The sequence below is a fragment of the Phaeoacremonium minimum genome, assembly GCF_000392275.1.
Source record: "Phaeoacremonium minimum UCRPA7 unplaced genomic scaffold PA7_03_scaffold_40, whole genome shotgun sequence".
In the NCBI taxonomy this organism is placed as follows: domain Eukaryota; kingdom Fungi; phylum Ascomycota; class Sordariomycetes; order Togniniales; family Togniniaceae; genus Phaeoacremonium; species Phaeoacremonium minimum.
Window position 1 is genome coordinate 329,588 of NW_006920947.1, and position 17,259 is coordinate 346,846.

A 17,259-nucleotide genomic window follows, 5' to 3' on the forward strand; every position below is an offset into this window, starting at 1 on the left:
CCGGCGTGAAGCTATTTACATCATGAGGCTTTTTCTCGCCGCGTGCTGATTAGTCTTTTATGTACGCCGTTTCACACATTTGATCCGAAGCCAAGCACGACGCCACTAGCGGATATCGGTTGTGTCCAGATTTGCAGATCCGCACCATGGCGAGAGAAAAAAAAAACAGCGTCATAGCCCCATCCCACCCGATCCCTAGGACACCGCTGGACGGTGAAATGACGAAAACAACTTGCTGACGGTCGCCCCCAATGCGTTTCAGAGAGTAGGCTTAAGTAAAACAGACAGATCTCATTCTGAGATCAAAGCAACTGTGTCTTGGTGGTTCTAGACTCGATGCGTTGCATGGACCGGATGGCCGAGACCCCACTTGGCTGCGTGGGCGGGAATGGCTTCACTGGCATCATAATTCTCGGGGAAACTGGGAGTACCAGGTGTCTACATTGATATACTTCCAGCAGTACTTCCAGCAATACTTCCAGCAGTACTTCATGGAATTGCTGCAAGGTGATCTACGCATGCTATTAAATAGTGGTCAAGTTGCTCCGAAAAGGGCAGGAAGAAATGTTCTGTAATGGCCGCTCTACGGGAAGATAGAAGCTTTGACATCAGCTTGAAACAGTCTCTTATCTCGATGATGATGATGATGGCAGATTACCAGTGATAGATAGCAGTGTTAGGCTACTGCTGTAGTGTAGTTGCTAGCAGCATCCTCACCCGACTCCATCTGCATTAATTCTAGCCCAAGTCACCAATGCCTCACATCCAAGCCAACAATCTATGAGAACACTCTAGCAATATCGACTGGCGGTCTGCTTGTAAACCAAGAATACCCACCAAGGATTTCTGCTATTACGACGGCTGGGTTACTCAAGCAGGCATCGTCAACCTCTCATCGTACACTCACCCAACTGCTCATTACCTAAAGTAGAAGGTGGGCCAGAGGTGTCGATGTTCTCATTGGCTATTCCGTCTCACGATCTCTGCACGGACGCGGCCAGGACCCTATTACTTAAACTGCATTGACTACAGTAAAAGCGTCCGCCTGTTTAAATGATGCCCTTGTGGTCATGCTGACTGCTCGTAAATACTGCACCGATGCACTGTTTGCTCGCAAGGTGCCAGCATGGTCTCTTTATGTAATGTCTCCCATGCTCCTCCCCCCAGCTTCGCTCACTAGGCAGAAAGCACCGCTTGACGAGAAGGGATACCATCAGCCATGGACATCAGTTTGGGTGAAATTCACCTAGAAATGAATTACAATTTCTGTACTAGTGGTGATATCTAAGAAGACAAAGATAAATGATTGTCCTACTTTGGCCTCATGGCTTCGTTCCTGCAGCCGAAAATGACGATAAGAAAGGAACTCTAGATATCATTGGACCTGGGTTGAATGTGCGAGTTCATAATAAAAGAACACATAGTCTTTCAACATAGACGGTGCGGTTGAATGGGAGTGTAGGATGTTGCTGACAAGGTCCTCTGATAACAGGCCGTCGGACGCCATGCTGGTGCTGATGAATGACTGTTGCTTCATTGTACCGGAGGTGAGGCTCCAACGACGCAGCATGAGCCATGAGCGAGTCTACCAGCTCTTCTACATCAGCAGAGTAGGTAGACAGCTTGAAGAACGAGAACTCGATATAAAGACGAGTCTCTTTGTCAGCCTTCGGCTACTTGGGGCACTTAGAGATCTATAGTGGGAAAATTTAAACGCCGACATCAGCGTGCTTCTCTGGTCAAGGGATGCGGGTAGCGGTGCGTTCAATGTAGTGTTCCATGCCGTGGGCGTCGTCTTCACGTCCGTGGTTGGGGCTCATGTATTGCTTCCGCTTCTGCAACAGATTGTACACATTGCCTTAGTGTATCTTATAGGATCAGTCTCAACTCTAAACAAAGTTAAAAAAATTGAATTTGACAATATATAGAGAAAGTGTGATACAAAAGAATTGTGCATGCTTCTGTTACATGACAGCCCACGATGATGGCGACGATGTCAACCCCGAATTTTAGACACCTTCTGATCTTGTAGATGGTCTATATATAAAAGTTTATGGCCAGTCACGTTGTACAAGAATGCAAGATACGTGACAGTGTTGCCTCTTCCGCAAATCATTGGCAAGCAAGGTCTCCGTCATAAGATCAGTGGAGCGCACAAATAAAGGTAGTGCATCGGTGCTTTGTCCTGTTCCTGATCTGTGTCAAGGCTTCGTCTAAGTCGATGATTATATATCGAGTTGTAATTCTGATGCTGAACGTTAACTGGTGGCTCTGATATCCAGGTCTGCTTCTGACCGCCATGCTGGGCACTCTGATGCGTATCTTCGCAGTATTAGCACTGGAGGGTATGGCTAGAGTGTTCTACAGTCTGGGTTGCACTCTGCGGTAGCTCAGTCTGACCCTATTTCTGGTGGCGTTAATGCTGGGCCCGGGGTATGAATGCTTTCAGGGTTGAATCGCTAGTGACTGCCACCCCTTATAATACGGGGGCGGTTGGAGAGCGCCGTGTGAAAGTCAAGGTGACGAAAGCACGTCGAAATCGCTTATCCTGTATGTATATAGAAGATGACTCAGAACTCTAGGCGCGAACTGCGTGGAGTTCTCCACGGTTCCGTATACCAGGGGTGTTGCCATGTCCTAATTGATACGCCGTGAAGACACCTGGTATACATATTCGAAGTCCTGGGGAAGATTGAGGATAAGCTACAAGAGAACGGCGTAAAGCTCGCCCATCTGTGGGGCTCGTTCTCCGTTATACTGAGGAAAGACGTATCAGGTGTAACGGTCATCTGGCCGGAGTCTCTAGGGCAATCATGTCTCTCCGTAATCGTGATCATTGGGTGGGAGATATCTGAAAATGAAAATGATGAGTGACGACGAATGTACAAGTCAGAATTCCAGCATTAGCGATGGCGTTAAGGAGGACTTTACGAAGAGCTGACTTCAGCACTCTGGTATCTTTTCAGGCGTCAGGCTCACGCTGACGTCGTTGGAGTGAGCGGCTCGAGGAGGTAGGCGTAGGTGGAAATTGAGACCAGGGAACGTGCTGGCCAAACTTAGGGTTTTGAGATATAATAGATTATCGGTGCCTCTTCAGACGGACTTGACAATAATCACCCCATGGACACTAGCACCTTTTTATATACCAGAAGACGAGCAAGAAGTTGTGAGGAATTGGGGCATAGCAGACCTCCTCGCTGCCAGCTGCGTCACTAGAACGACGTCCAAACATGACCGAAGAGTCACAGCAGTCAAGCACACTGTTTAGACAAGGTCACCAAACAGGGGCACACAAAAGTTTGTTCAAAAAACCGATTGCATTCATCGCAGCTGTTCAGCCCTGCCCGGGAGGTGTGTCATTAAACCACCCCAATCAGTCCGGCAGCCGGGGATCCTGGTCTGTGACTCATCATATCCATCCATTTCATCATTCGCTTTGCATCTCATCAGAAGTAGTAGTAGTTCCTTCCCAGTCGCAAATACCAAAAAAAGGTGTGATGTTCCAAAGCTGTCTATCAGCTAGAACGGGTGTGAAGTTCCTTCGTGTCAAAAAAGTTTCCAATCGCCTCTCCATTCAACCCTTCCTTCCATGCGGGGGGCGTTTCCTCTGCCTGCTTGCTTTGCTACCCAATGGACTAGCGTTTTTCCATCCGTACACTTCCCTCTTCCTTGATCAACAACAAAGGAGATGCATTTCGAACAGCGCTCACTTGCCAAACCTCCTGCTAGCAGCAACGTCATAAAAAAGTGATGCCCGGCCTTCAGACACTAAACAGAATCCAATAAGGGTGTCAGAAGAAGCCGAAGCTGTAGTTCGGTTATCTGAGGGACCATGAGTGAGCCGAGTGTGAAACAGGGGTAACCCAAGAAGAAACGCCTCTAAAGGTGATGCAATAAGCCGCACGGGGAAGATTAGCTGCCAAAGACTTTCCCGTCAAGGGAACGGCAAGCCGATTGTTAAGATGCTCTTTTGTTCAAGTTTTGTAATGTTTGCCCAAAGTTTTCCGAAGTTATCTCCACGAAACTAGGGATCGAGTGAATAGGGGATATCGACTCCGAGCAAGATTGCAAAGAGTTGGCTTTGAATCCAAATGAAGTCTGTGAAAAAGGGGTAAGGAAAGCATGGACAGCGAAGCCACATGGCTGGTAGAGGAAATATGTGCATGAATCCGTTGGTGTAAGGCTGACCGAGTTTAGGGTGATTTGTCCCGTGACTCGACAGCTGCCCAGCTAATGTTAGAAGCTGGCTAATATAGATAGGTCGATAGGTAACAGGGCCGTTTACTGGCCCTTTCTCGCCTTCTCCTGTGCTCGAGCTTCTCTTGCAGCTCGTACAAGTGGTGACAGTTGTGATAGGTCTACGCATTGCTTCATGAAGTCGTGCTATGCGACGTTAGTTACGCTGAAAGCGAACAGGGGTAAAGGAGGCTTGGGCCAATACATACCCTCAACAGGTCATGTGCACTTGCTCGCTTCTCTGGATCCACCTTAAGGGCGAAGTAGAGGAAGTCACGGAACACAGGCGAGAGGTTGTGCTCATCTTTAATTGTTGGTGTGCCGTTTGTCGCAATGAGCCAGAGTGCTCGTAGGGGTGATTCAGTCAGATACGGTGGCTCTCCCTCGATCATCTCAATGGCCATGATGCCCAATGACCACACATCAACTTTACGACCGTACTCTTTCCGAGTAACGACCTCAGGAGCCATCCAATACGGCGTGCCGACCATTGTCGTACGCTTGTTTTGAGCGTCGTTTATAGTCGCGCAGAATCCGAAATCGGCTAGGGTACGTGTTAGCATGGGGAACTGATTTACACGAAATCGAAGTTCGTAGACGTACTCAGCTTGATATTGCCCTCCATGGAAAGCAGAATATTGTCTGACTTGATATCACGGTGGATAACTCCCTTGGAGTGCAGATGCTGCAAGCCCTTCAACGTTTCTCTGCAAACAGACGCGATTTGTCCCTCAGTCATAATGTTGAATGTGACAACATCTGTCAGGCTGCCACCTTCCATGAACTCCATGACTACCCATAGTTCTCCTCCGCATAGATAGCTGTCAATGAAGTTGACAATGTTGGGGTGCGAGCTGTCCTTCATGACCAAGATCTCGTTAATGATCAGGTCTTTCTTGGGCTGTTGCTCCAGATTCATCTGTTTGATTGCAACAAGACGATTGGTTCCCCTTTCGTGGCCAGTATAAACACCTCCTGAGGCACCCTGGCCAATCTTGGTAAAGCCCCGATAAATCTCACGCGGGTCACCTTCTGAGCAGATCCTCTTAAGAGCCGCAACGACGTCGATGCCATTGCTCTGTCGAGGTCGGTGCCGCGGTCTTGCGCCTGGTACAGCGCCAATTTGAGGCTGCTGCGGCCTAGCAGCGCCATTTTGCTCGGCGGTTCGGGGAAACTGGTGTTGGGACTGCGGAGGAGTGGGCTGTTGTGTCTGTTGCCGCTTGCTAGGTGCTCGGCCGATCTGCCCGGTCATAGCAGCTTGGGCTTGTGCCAATGCTTGCTCTTGTTGTTGTTGCATCAACTGCGCTTGATAGGCAGCTGCGACTGCTGGTGATGGTTGCCCGGGGGCATAGGGTGCCGTGCCATTTACGCGAGAATTGGATCGAGATCGATGCTCCTCGGGTAGCATGGGGGTATCTTTAGGCGGTACGTAAGGTGCCTGCTGCTGGTCGTCATTAGACTGTGGCATGCCAATACCCGAATCCTTCGCAGGATATGGGGGCTGTGGTGCTGCCCTGGTTGGGAGGCTGACGGGCGGTTTGGGTGCAGGTCGGCTGGGCATTAGGTTGATGTCCTTCGGCACGAGACCGCCATGGCTCTTCGGTACGGGCGGTGGTGACCGTGGATTTTCAAAGCTAGAATTGTTCACTTGAGGGAAACGCGGGCTCGCTGGAGGGCTGATCATGGGCGACATCGGATTATAGGTCGTGGGGAACATGCCGGGGGACGGGATGGTGCCAGTCGACGGCGTGGTCGCAATTTGACGCATCTCGGGAGCTCTGGCATCGTGGAACTTCTCCAGCACCTGATCCTCCTGTGGCTTCTCGGTCGTCTCCTTGTAGAACGTGAGGACGTCTACAAGAATCTGGGGGTTCGCCTGCCTATCCTTCTCGGGAATGCCGCTCTCATTGATTAGTCGCTGCCACTCTTTCGGTAGGCCCTATTGACTGGTTAGAAACATGAGACGCGGGGTCGAAAGTAGGTCGGCACCAACAGTGAATTGACCAGTTGTGCTATCGTATCCCACATGAGTGACATGGACGGGATTCTCTGGCGCTGAGATTAAGGGCTTCTTGGGAGACCCCACCAAGCTGGTCATGAAGCCAGAGAAGCCCGACTTCTTCCTCAGTACCGCTATCTTCGGCTCCTTGCTCTCGTCTGAGTAGCGCTTCGACTGGGGCAATTGATTTTCGGTCACCCTGGGGCCTGATGACTTCTCAGCAGCCATGGCTCCATCGGCTGCTGAGAAGCTGGCGGACTGGCGAAGGGCAGGGCCACCCATGATGCGCGTATCGGGGCTCGTGTGGGAGACTGGGGGAAGGGGCGGGCGATGGAGAGCCGTGGGCGACTTGGTGGCCTCGATGCGATTGAGGATCGCACTACCGTCGAAGGGAGCGCCAATAAACTCTTCGGAGGTCTTCAAGCTGAGTTGATGCTGGTGGGAATGGGGATCGGAGGAACGGTCGTTGCGGAGGATGGCGGCGGCAGCGGAGGCAGCGTGACCTTGGCCTTGTGCGGCGTGGTAAGGCTGAGAGGCGTAGGGTGACGACGAGGGGCCGGAGAACTCGCCGCCGGGCAGGATGGGGGAGGGATTGGAGCGCAGAGCAGTGGGAGGATGCCGCGGCGATGAACTGTTGGACGCGTTGGAGGTCGGGGTCCTGGCGGGTGGAGCGCTGGGAGCACGCCTCAGACTCGTAGAGCTGCGTTTGCTCTGGAGAGATTGGGCGTCAATACGACCATCGATGCTCAGAGAGCTGGTGTGGTGGTGGCCGGTAGGGTGCTTCTTGATGAGCTTGCGCCGAGTGGAGTTGGCGGAGGACAGAGTTTGTTGACTCTGATGGTCCATGATACACCACCGGGAGAGGTAAAAATGGAGTTTACCCTTGCGGTAGAGGCCGGTAGTATTATGGAGGGAGACGGTGCGGTGCCGTGTGAGCAAGTGTGTGTGCGTGTGTGGTGTGTCAGTCAGGTCGGGTTGGCTCAGTAGTTCAGTGTGCCAGCGTAACTCAAGACGGGCGGGTTCGATGGGGGGGAATGCTTCGGGGGGAAAGAGGAGTAGGTGTGGGCGTAAGCGCAGGCTAGAGAGGCTAGGCTCAGACAAGACCCAGACCAGACCAAACCAAACCAGACCAGAGCCGACGAGGGACAGCGGAGAAGAGAGGAGGAGGAGGAGGAGGAGGAGGAGCAGTGGCAGCAGCAGATAGTGGAGGTATTGCACGGTGGAGGAGGGCGTAAGGAAAAATTGCGTTTCTTTGGCCCTTGGACCTTAGACCTGTGGCCTGCTGTTGCTGGCGTCGCTTTGGTGCCCAGGAGCTGCTCCGACTGCTTGAGGCGCCCGATTTGATTGGATTGTATTGGGCCGAACAAAGACGGGGGGAGTGGGAAAGAATTGGGGGGAGTCGATGGATGATTGATGGATCGCTTCCTCGACTGAAAGTGACTTGAATGCGGACGGGGCGCGGCGGTTTGCTTTTTTTTTTTTTGGCACTGCTCTAACACTGCTCTGGCACTGGCACTGCACTGCTCTGCTTTTTGCGCCGCTGCTGCAATTGCGCTCCGTTTTGGTGTCACTGATTGCTGGCGGCGGGGCGGGCCAGGTCTAAGGTTCTTCTTCGGCCACGCTGATGAGGGAGGTATCAAATTCGACTTCACGCACGGTGTGTAGCACTGCTCGTACGGTGCAGTCACGGCAGACCGCGAGCAAGCTTGAGTGCGTGATTGCGGGTAATCGTGTCTGGCCGAACAGTGCGCAATGGCGTGACTGAGGAGCTGCCCGTTTGATGGAAGGACTTTGATGTGGCACCACGACCACGACGGGGGCGCGGCACAAGCGTGAGATCGTTGCAAGACGGAGCCCCGCTGGCGGCTCACTAACTGCTCCTCGAACGTCTGTTAGCACCCACTAGACACAGGACGGCACATGCTTAACGCCCTCCACACCTTTTTAGTAGGGCAAGAGATACTGTGTGGAGGAAGAGGTTGAAGATGGTTTGGCTTGTGAATGTGCCGGCGGGTGAATGTGAATGTGCTGCTGGGTGGATTGACAAGAGAGAATGGGGGTTACTGTACTGTATTTGCTAGGTAAGGTAGGTATAATCTAGGTAGACCAGATAGTACTTATTCCTTCATTCAGAGCTACCGTCTTCTTCAACGGCCCCCATACGTTGGCGCATCGATAGATTGGGACGGGAAGATCACCCAGGCGCAGGCTGCTCTGTTTCCCGACCCTGGCCAGGCGCCTCGTTCGGTCTGCCGCCGGTGGCTCTCTGTTGTGTCGTGCAAACAGCTGCACAACACGAAGAGGATCTCGGAGGGACAGCAGGAGATGTTGGCAGTCGATAGCAGTACCGGTAGCCGTGAGCGGGCACGATGAACTTCGGAGAGGGCGTGCTGCTATCCTGTGTCTTGGGCCGCCTGTCTTTCTGTCTGGAGATGTCACGGAGCTGCTGGGATACCGTGGAAAAGAGAGCAGGAATTAAAGCGGGTTGAATCCGTTTCGACGAGCGTATCACGGCGCACTAACGGGGGACCAGAGGTGGGTTATAGGGAGATCCTGCTTGGATATAACAACGACAAAGGGGTCTTAATGGCTCAATGATGGTGTGAGGACGGTACAACTCAATTGTACTTTACCGTACTGTATGGGCCTCTGTGTTTGCTTAATGCTACTCAAGGTATGCTTGATAATGGACGGAGGGGCATCGTGGGGGGGGACTGAGTTTCTGGATTTGGAGCTGGAGCAGGACATGGCTAGGGTGGCCCCTAGCTTTGACGCCGTTTCAATCAGGGAACCCGCCTAGCCGTGTGGCTTTGCTTTGCCTTGCTTTGCATCGCATCGCATCGAGAGGCTGTCGTCACACCAGAGAGGCGGGAGTCTGTTCTCGAGATGGATGGAGGCTGCATCTGCGGGATACCAACCTGCGAATGGCCTCGCCTGTGTGACTGAACTCCCCCCTTCTTCACCCTGAGAGAATCTATCTGGAAGCTTTCCAAAGCCCCTCTCTGCCGGCAAGCCGCCTTGACTCTGCAATGTCGATAGGGGGGGCTTTCTTGTACAGTAAAGTGACATCCAACGGATTTTCCCTTCCTGCTTCGGTCCGTCCAATCAGTCGTGCAATCACCCGTAATTGATTGCTGCGGGAGAGCGAAGCCCACTTTCCATTGGTGTCGAGACCACCACAGCGGTTTCACTCCCCGCCATGCTTTGTGCTCATCCATCGCCTCCCCACAAATTGCGACACTCTCAGCTTGCGAAGCCACTCTTTCTCCTTGAAAATCCGACATGGTGGCAGGGCTGCGCGGTTATGATACGGGAGGTGGTCCTCAGACGACGATGGGGACATCAAGATCTAAAGAGCTGCCCCGAATTCTCAGCCATGTCTTCCCCAAGCTTAGGAGCCTTCTTATCACCGTTTCAACCAGTCCGATCTCAGTCATAGGAGCTCTCAGGATTAGGAGATGATACGGCACGATACGAGACCCTCCATGCATTGCGTGCCTGCCAGGTCCATTAAAAATAGCTATACATTCAATCCACTTCTTCAGCTTCGATTAGCTCATTATCAATTCTTGAGGCTCTGGGCAGACCCGCCTACAACCTACCTCGCGCAAGGCACGAAAGCATTGATACCACCGTGTTTCCAAGAATCATCCGATATGCTACAGTACTCAAGCAGACCTCTGATATCATCCAACTCCACCCAATGACACCCCATCACTAGCCAGAAGACTTTGAGCTGCTCGGCCTGCTCGGCTGTACGACCCCCCCTCCAACTTTCGTAACGAGCTTTTTTGGCGGGCGGCGGAAGCTGATTTGGACTCTCCCGGCGCCGATCTCGAATTGGCCCTGGTCAATGCACCCAAACCAAGAATTGCTTGCTTGAAATGCCTGTCAGCTTTGATGGAGTACCGCACCAACGAGCCTGGTGGCGTCCCCAAATGTAAGTTGACGGACGTCATGGCTCCAGCCTCGAAGCAAGACTACTGTGCCAAAAACACATACGCGGTTGATGTTATCAAGGCTGCTTTGCAACCTCACTTGCCTGGGCTCCGCTCGAATGGGGAATTCGGATCAGTCCCCCTGTCTTTCCTTGCTTTTCGGTACCTTGCGTAAGCCTTGTGGCCCCAGACTCGTAGAATCGTCCCGGGAAGTCCTATGCAACATGATGCGTTCATCAATTCATCTTGGACCTGTCAATTCCTCCAGTGCTAAGCAAGGGATGAGGTGTCATCAACTGCTGCTTTCTTTTGCAGCAGTCTTTGCACGCTTTGATTCGAGCGAGTGTGTAGAGCCATCATCGACTCTCTAGCTGGTGTCTCCTTCTTCCTCCTATAGCTGTGTCAAGAACTCTCTGTTACTTCTGGCCAATATAATCGCCGCCAATGTGTCTCACGGGCGGCCCATGTAGGTGACATGGGTTGGTGACATCCTCACAGCGAGCCTCCACAGATTGCGTTGATTTCGGATCAATAGCGGCCTCACCATGGCTGAAAAAGTCCTGTGGTCGACTGGTCCTGCGCCGAGCACCTGGGGGTCCGACGAGTATTGGGCGTTCTTTTTGATGATCCAGTGAGACATTTTGCTGAGTGCAATCTTCCAAGGTCTCAGGAGGAAACAACTACATTTTTTATCACGGCCTTTGTCAGCTGTGTGAGACATTCCCGCTCTGCGCTACTCGCCTCGGGACGACATTCCCCTGCCGCTTAGCTTATAGGAGGATAGGAAGACCAGACAGAGTTCACAAACGCCTCGATAGTCTCTTGGCACTCTAGTGATGTGGTTGGGTCTACCAGAGATCGTCCATCACAGCTCCCACCTACCAACCCAATACGTGCAAGTAGACAGTCCAATTGAAGCATCCATTTGCAGGTGCTGTGCTAATATGCAGGCAGATGCAGATATTGGAAGCTCGCCACGCTTGGAATAGCGTCTTCCTGACGCTCCTTTTTCGGACAGACAACACGATATCAAATGATCGCAGTGCGATTACGTGGCAGCCGAATTGTGGGAAAGATGTCGCTCAACCAGCGTTTATTATCCTGTGTGAGACTCGAGGAGTAGATCCTGCGATGGATATAGAGAGCTGAAACCTGATCACGACCGTCGCTCCAATCAAATCACCTACAAGTAATCAATAAGCCGGAGGGTATAGCGTGCTTCAAAGAAAGGAAGAGCTAGTCAGCAATATCACACGAAATTTGTTTCTACCAAGTGTAGCAATTTGACCATGTAGTCCGAGCAGTTGTAGAGGTACATGATGAAGTGTACTCATTTACCTAGATTGAAGGCAAGCCAACAATAAGGTGTGCTAAACACATGTATGTACTGTCCTCAAACTTGACCTTTAAATACTGACAATGACTATGATCGTTCGATATGGCTTTTGCATACTGGAAATATTCCAATGGAGATTGAGGCTCTGATCATGAATAAATCTTGCAAGCATGATCTGGTCAATGTTGCTGTCTCTGAACATCGGGCCATGGCCATCAATGCTCTCTCAGTATGCCATCGCCAAATTGCATAACTTTCCATCTGCCCGTGCTAATGGGAACTAGGAGCACATGCCTCCCTGGTAATAAGCGGCACAGGCAGAGCGTTGGACTTGCATCGAGAGCTCCATGGCTGTAGTGTGGATGTTTAGCCGTGATCATGAGCTTCCTTTGATGGCGGGGTAAGGTAAGACAAGGTCAGGCCAGGCCAGGCCAGACAAAACAAGACAAGACATGTCGAGACAGCTCAACCACCCTTGGGAAGGACTATAAGCACCTAAGTTATGGCCTTATAGCCTCAGGAACCGAAAGCGTCAGCCATCATGAGTAACTGCCACAATTTCGTCTGCAGATATGGGGAGGGGCGCAGCGTCGTTGTTGAGGTGGAGAGCAGGTGGTCACGACCGCGCACCGCACCGCTAGGTAGCCATAGCTTTGTGGCGCTAGGGTCAACTGCTCTGTCTGGATGGTCCCATTCACTAACAGTCCATGGGTGCTTGTGCGCTTCCACAGATTGTTCGGGAAAAATAATCCCTGTCCAGCGCTTTGCCTGTAGGCAGTTAGCACCGCACTCCACTCGACTCCTCCATCCGAACATTTTGGTGAGTTACCAGAGAAACTTCCACGACACCCTCAAGACGTCTTCAAGCGCCCCATCCATCAATTGATCAATTGCGTCCTTTCTCTGCCTCTGCGCACCTCTCCATCTTCCTCCGTATACGCTTCGACTCTCCGTCTCCATCTCGTGGCCTTTTTCTTGCGTTTCTTTGCGGTGCATCATGTTCTAATCCGCCATCGCCGCCACTTCTACCTTTCTCCAACGCACAAAGTATATCTCAGGCGACCTCGTTGAGCTAACCTCGGTGTCTCACTCGACAAGGTCTACACAACTATTCACCTCCATATTTCTGGCTCAGAGGTCATCCTTATATTGACGGTCAGTTCTACCAGCCCACTATCCTCTCCTCTTGCAAAGTCTGTCTCTTGGCTCCAGTGCTTGGCGAGCTGTCTCTGACTTCGTCAGCAGAGCCTCTTCCAAGGTCCCCTGCTTTTATACTAGTCTGATATATCTCTCGGTCATCATCTATCGGATCCTCTCTACGACATCATGGCTTCTAGCGCTACCGCCAGCGGTGGTGAACACACTGATGATCTCTCCGCCGCCCAGAAGCTTCTCCAGAAGCACGCTGTCACCGTCGAAGAGGTCCCCGACGAGGAGGACTTGAAGCACCCCAAGCCCTCAGCTCCCGAGCCCGAGCCCGCCGGAAAGGAAAACGCCCCCTCCTGGGGCCCTACAATGTCTACGAAGGCTGCAGGCAAGCAGAAGGTCCAAGAATCGAGTGGGGGCCGCCCTACTGCCCTGGACACGCAGTCTCACGAACTGTTCCCTGAGCTCGGCGGTCCCAAGCCCAAGGCCAGCGCGGGCGTCGTGCCTCAATGGGGTGCCAAGACGAACGTCAATGGCAAGACCAACGGCACAAGCCCCGCCAATGGCACCTCTCGAGCATCGACTCCGGCCTCCGGTATCGCGACCCCGACCAGCTCCGCATTCCACGGTCCCCCGGCCATGTCGATCCCCGGCCGCAATGTTGAATCCATCTGGCTGGAGCCCCAGCATATCCTTCCCCGGACCCAGCTGAGACGACCCATTCCGGACATCATCAAGGATCTCAATCGCAAGTCCCGCGCAACTATTTCGATGCCAGCCACCGCCGATAGAAGGCTAAGGTTTGACGCGGCTGGACCTCAGGACATTGCTCAACAGGCATTGAAGGAACTCGTCCAACAAATTGGTGCCAAGGTACGTAGTATCAAGTCTATACCGTCTGGGGGTGTTGTTAACAGCTATACAGCAAAGTGTGACGGTTCCCATTCCTCAGTCTGCCCGCGCCCACATCATCGGAAAGCAAGGATCCACGATTAAGGCATTGCAAGAAAAGACCGGTGCAAGAATCCAGCTGCCTAAGGTTGAGAATAATGATGCTCCAGTAGACGAGGATGATGACAGCACTATCGATGTTGTCGTCGAGGGCAACGCCATTTCCGCTGCCGCAGCTCGGGACGCCATCCTCAAGATTGCCGGCGAAAGAGCCGCCAATGTCAACACTAAGCTCCGAGGAATCCCGGCAGAGTTCTACCCATTCCTCGCTGGTGCTAAGAGCAACTTGCGAAGCAACTTGGAGCAGAATGGAGTTCAGGTCCGAATTCCCCCACACCAGGTTTTCTCTTCTCAGCCACCGGCTCGGCCCGAGGCAGGACAGCGACCTGTGTTCCAGCCCGCTTCTGTCGAAAATCCTATCCAGCTCGCGGGAGACCGAGCAGCTGTTCAGGCTGCTCGGGCTCAGATTGAGCGCCAGGTCGAAGAGCTTCGACAACAGCTGGCTGTGGAGACGACGGACCTCCAGCGCGGAAGACATCAATTCATTATTGGCGACCATGGTATGCCGATGGAGGATTTCTTCGAGAGCACTGGGTGCGCCATTGTACTTCCCACTGAGGACGACGACACCATCACTGTGATCGGCCCGGCCGATCAGGTTCAGGCTGCGGTGGACAAAGCTCTGGAACTTGCACAGTCAGTCCATTGCGACAACTTCCGCCTCAATAAGCAGATCCATGGCGCTGATGCAGCTCATGTTGCAAATGTCGCACGGTACCTCCGGCAAAGAAAAGAGATCGAGCGCCTGGAGAAGGCCTATGGCACCTTGATCAATACTCCTTCAGAAGGCAATGTCCCACAATGGGAGATTTATGCGCGAGACCTTCGTCAAATCAACCCTACTCGTGCCGAGATCAAGGGCCTTTTCGAGAGCCACCCGCCATCAAGAATGAGCACCGTACCCGTGGACCCCTTTTTCCACCAGTATCTGCGAAACGAGGTCAATTCGCGCGTTCACGAGGACTACGGTGTTCACTTAGTTGTCCCAGAAGCTTCTGAGTCGGGCGCTCCTGTGCTACTTGTTTACGAGGCTCCGGGCCCCTACGAACAGTCCTACCAGATTCCGCGCAACCAGCCATCGCAGAATGAACTTCGTTCTTTCCAGGATGGTCTCAGAGCTGCTCAGAAGCACATCCTTGACCTCATCAGTCAGCAGGATGAAATCACAACGGCAACTGTTGATGTACCTCAAAAGTAAGTCCTTAGATTCTTGATCAGTTGCATATTCTGACATTGTCCTAGGTTTCATGAGAGATTGAGAAGGTTCATCAAGAAAGAGCAGGAGAGCCGGCCATCAAACCAGATCCCCATCCGAGTTTCGAGTTTGGGGACCACCATCACTCTGCGCGGACCAGCTACCGCTGTACAGAATCTTGCTGAGAAGATCACTGCATTCGTGGAGCAAGAGAAGGAGGATGAGAAGGAGCGTGGCTTTATTCTAAGCTTCGACTTCCCCCAGAAATTCGCGAACCACCTGATCGGCAAGGGCGGGAGCAACATCCGTGAGCTTCGTGATAAGTTCGATGTTGATATTCAGGTTCACGATGGCAAAGTTGACCTCAAGGGCCCTAAGGCTAAGGCCGAGGCTGCTAAGACACATATTCTCGCACTCGGCAAACAACTGGCCGACGAGGCTACTCACATCCTAAAGATTGAACCAAAATTCCATAGGGAACTCATCGGGGCTCAAGGCGCCCAGATCAACAGACTGCAGACCCGTTACAAGGTCCTCATCTTCTTCCCTCGCTCGGAGAAGAATGCCAAAGATGACGAGTCCACTACTGATGCTGCGAGCGTTGCTGGAAAGCCGCGCCGTCAACAGGCTCCTGACGAGGTTATCATCCGAGGGCCCAAGAAGGGTGCTGACGAAGCTCGTGACGAGATCTTGACTCTTTACCAGTACTTGAAGGACAACTCCTTCACTGCAACCATAACGGTTCAACAGAAGCAGCTGCCCTCGCTGATTGGACAGGGCGGATCTGCTATGGAGGCTCTCCGCCAGCAGACCGGAGCCAAGATCGACATTCCCAATGGCCGAGAGGCTACCGATTCGTTGGTCGAAATTCAGATCAAGGGAACCAAGCCGCAGGTTGCTGCAGCCAAGAAGATCCTGGAGGAGAAGAAGTCTGTCTTCGATGATACTGTTATCCGTACCCTCGAGGTTGATAAGAAGTATCACAAAGCATTGATTGGCTCAGGTGGTAAGTTGTTCCATGTTTCATACTCGCAACATAAACTAATTTTGTAGGTGCGAATATTCGCGATATCGTCGTTAAGGCAGGAGGCTCTGATGACCGCAGAGAGCTCGCCCGAACCGTTCAATTCCCCAAGCAAGAAGCCGAGGGCAATGCTATTAAGGTCGAGGGTCGCAAGGATATTGTGGACAAGATCTGCGCTCAAATCCAGGAGATAGTTTCTCAACGCGAGAGCCAGGTTACTTCGACTGTGGAGGTACCCGTTGAGAAGCACAGGTCACTGATTGGTCGCGGTGGTGACGCGAAGCGACAGCTGGAGTCTCAGTTCAACGTGTCTATTGACATCCCGAGACAAGGAAGTGGCCAGACTGGTGTTAAGATCACCGGACAGTCCACCGATGTCGAGAAAGCCAAGGAGCATATCCTGTCTTCGATCAAGGAGCAGCAAGGCGAGACTATCCAGGTGCCTCGCAGCTTGCACCACGCCGTTTCAAACAATGGTCAAATTTTCCGGAAACTGAGGAATGACCACCATGTGACAGTTGACCACGCTGGCCAAGCGACGCCTCCCAAGCCTTCGCCTGCCCAGACTCGCGCAAATGGCGGTGCTCTTCCCTTAATCACAGACGACGAGGAAGCCACAGCAGACGCTCACTCTTGGAAGGTCGTGGAGAACACCTCAGCCGAAGAGGGCGACATTCCGTGGGTACTCCGAGGCTCTCCAGAGAACATCGAGAAGGCCAAGAAGGCCATTGAAACCGCTCTGGAGCAGGCGAAGAAGGGTAATGTAACCGGTTACTTGGTCTTGCCCGATCCTCGCACATACCGCCACGTTATCGGCCAAGGTGGTAGCAAGGTCAATTCCATCCGGAAGCAAAGTGGCTGCAAGATAAACGTTCCTCGCGATCAAGCAAAGGACGAAGCTATTGAGGTCATTGGATCTAAGGAGGGCGTCGAGAAGGCGAAGGGCCTCATCCTAGCTGCTGTGAGGGACGGTGTTAATGGAAAGCCGGCGAGGGAGTAAACGAAACCCCTGTTCTTGTATGAATGTGGTTGATGGAAGCAATTGGGCCACATCACCAACACAAAATTGAGGATATTGGGGCTTTGCTTATAGAAGGAGAAAATCATCTTTCATAGTCGCTCGCGGTGGGCAAAGGAGCATGATTGTGCTTCATACCGAGGTTGTCAGGGGGGACGAGGCCGTGCGATTTTGTGATTCCTTATCGGACTTCGCGGGCTTCGTTGCGTTAAAACCAAAAGCATTAGCTGTTCGTGCTTAAAAATAGGACATAGATAGGCATATGAAGAGTGCAATCCAGGCTATTTGCTCATCTTGCAAGTGAGACGATTAGTTTCTGAACGCAGTCTCTTCTTACAGTACGTTAGAAGACTCGT

The 17,259-nt window shown here is 52.4% G+C and overlaps 2 protein-coding genes across 2 annotated transcripts; one reads left to right on the plus strand and one right to left on the minus strand.

Annotated features, from left to right (window-relative positions):
- Positions 1-4,281: 4,281 nt before the first annotated feature.
- On the minus strand, positions 4,282-7,081 carry UCRPA7_786 (putative ste ste20 paka protein kinase protein; the record flags this gene model as incomplete). The annotated part of the gene is made up of 4 exons (XM_007913379.1): positions 4,282-4,383; positions 4,446-4,780; positions 4,840-6,175; positions 6,230-7,081. 4 exons carry the CDS (start codon positions 7,079-7,081, stop codon positions 4,282-4,284), a joined length of 2,625 nt encoding a protein of 874 aa, XP_007911570.1.
- A 5,754-nt stretch (positions 7,082-12,835) lies between these two features.
- UCRPA7_787 (putative rna binding effector protein scp160 protein) lies at positions 12,836-16,885 on the plus strand (the record flags this gene model as incomplete). The annotated part of the gene is made up of 4 exons (XM_007913380.1): positions 12,836-13,528; positions 13,581-14,860; positions 14,909-15,867; positions 15,915-16,885. 4 exons carry the CDS (start codon positions 12,836-12,838, stop codon positions 16,883-16,885), a joined length of 3,903 nt encoding a protein of 1,300 aa, XP_007911571.1.
- Between the last annotated feature and the right edge of the window lie 374 nt (positions 16,886-17,259).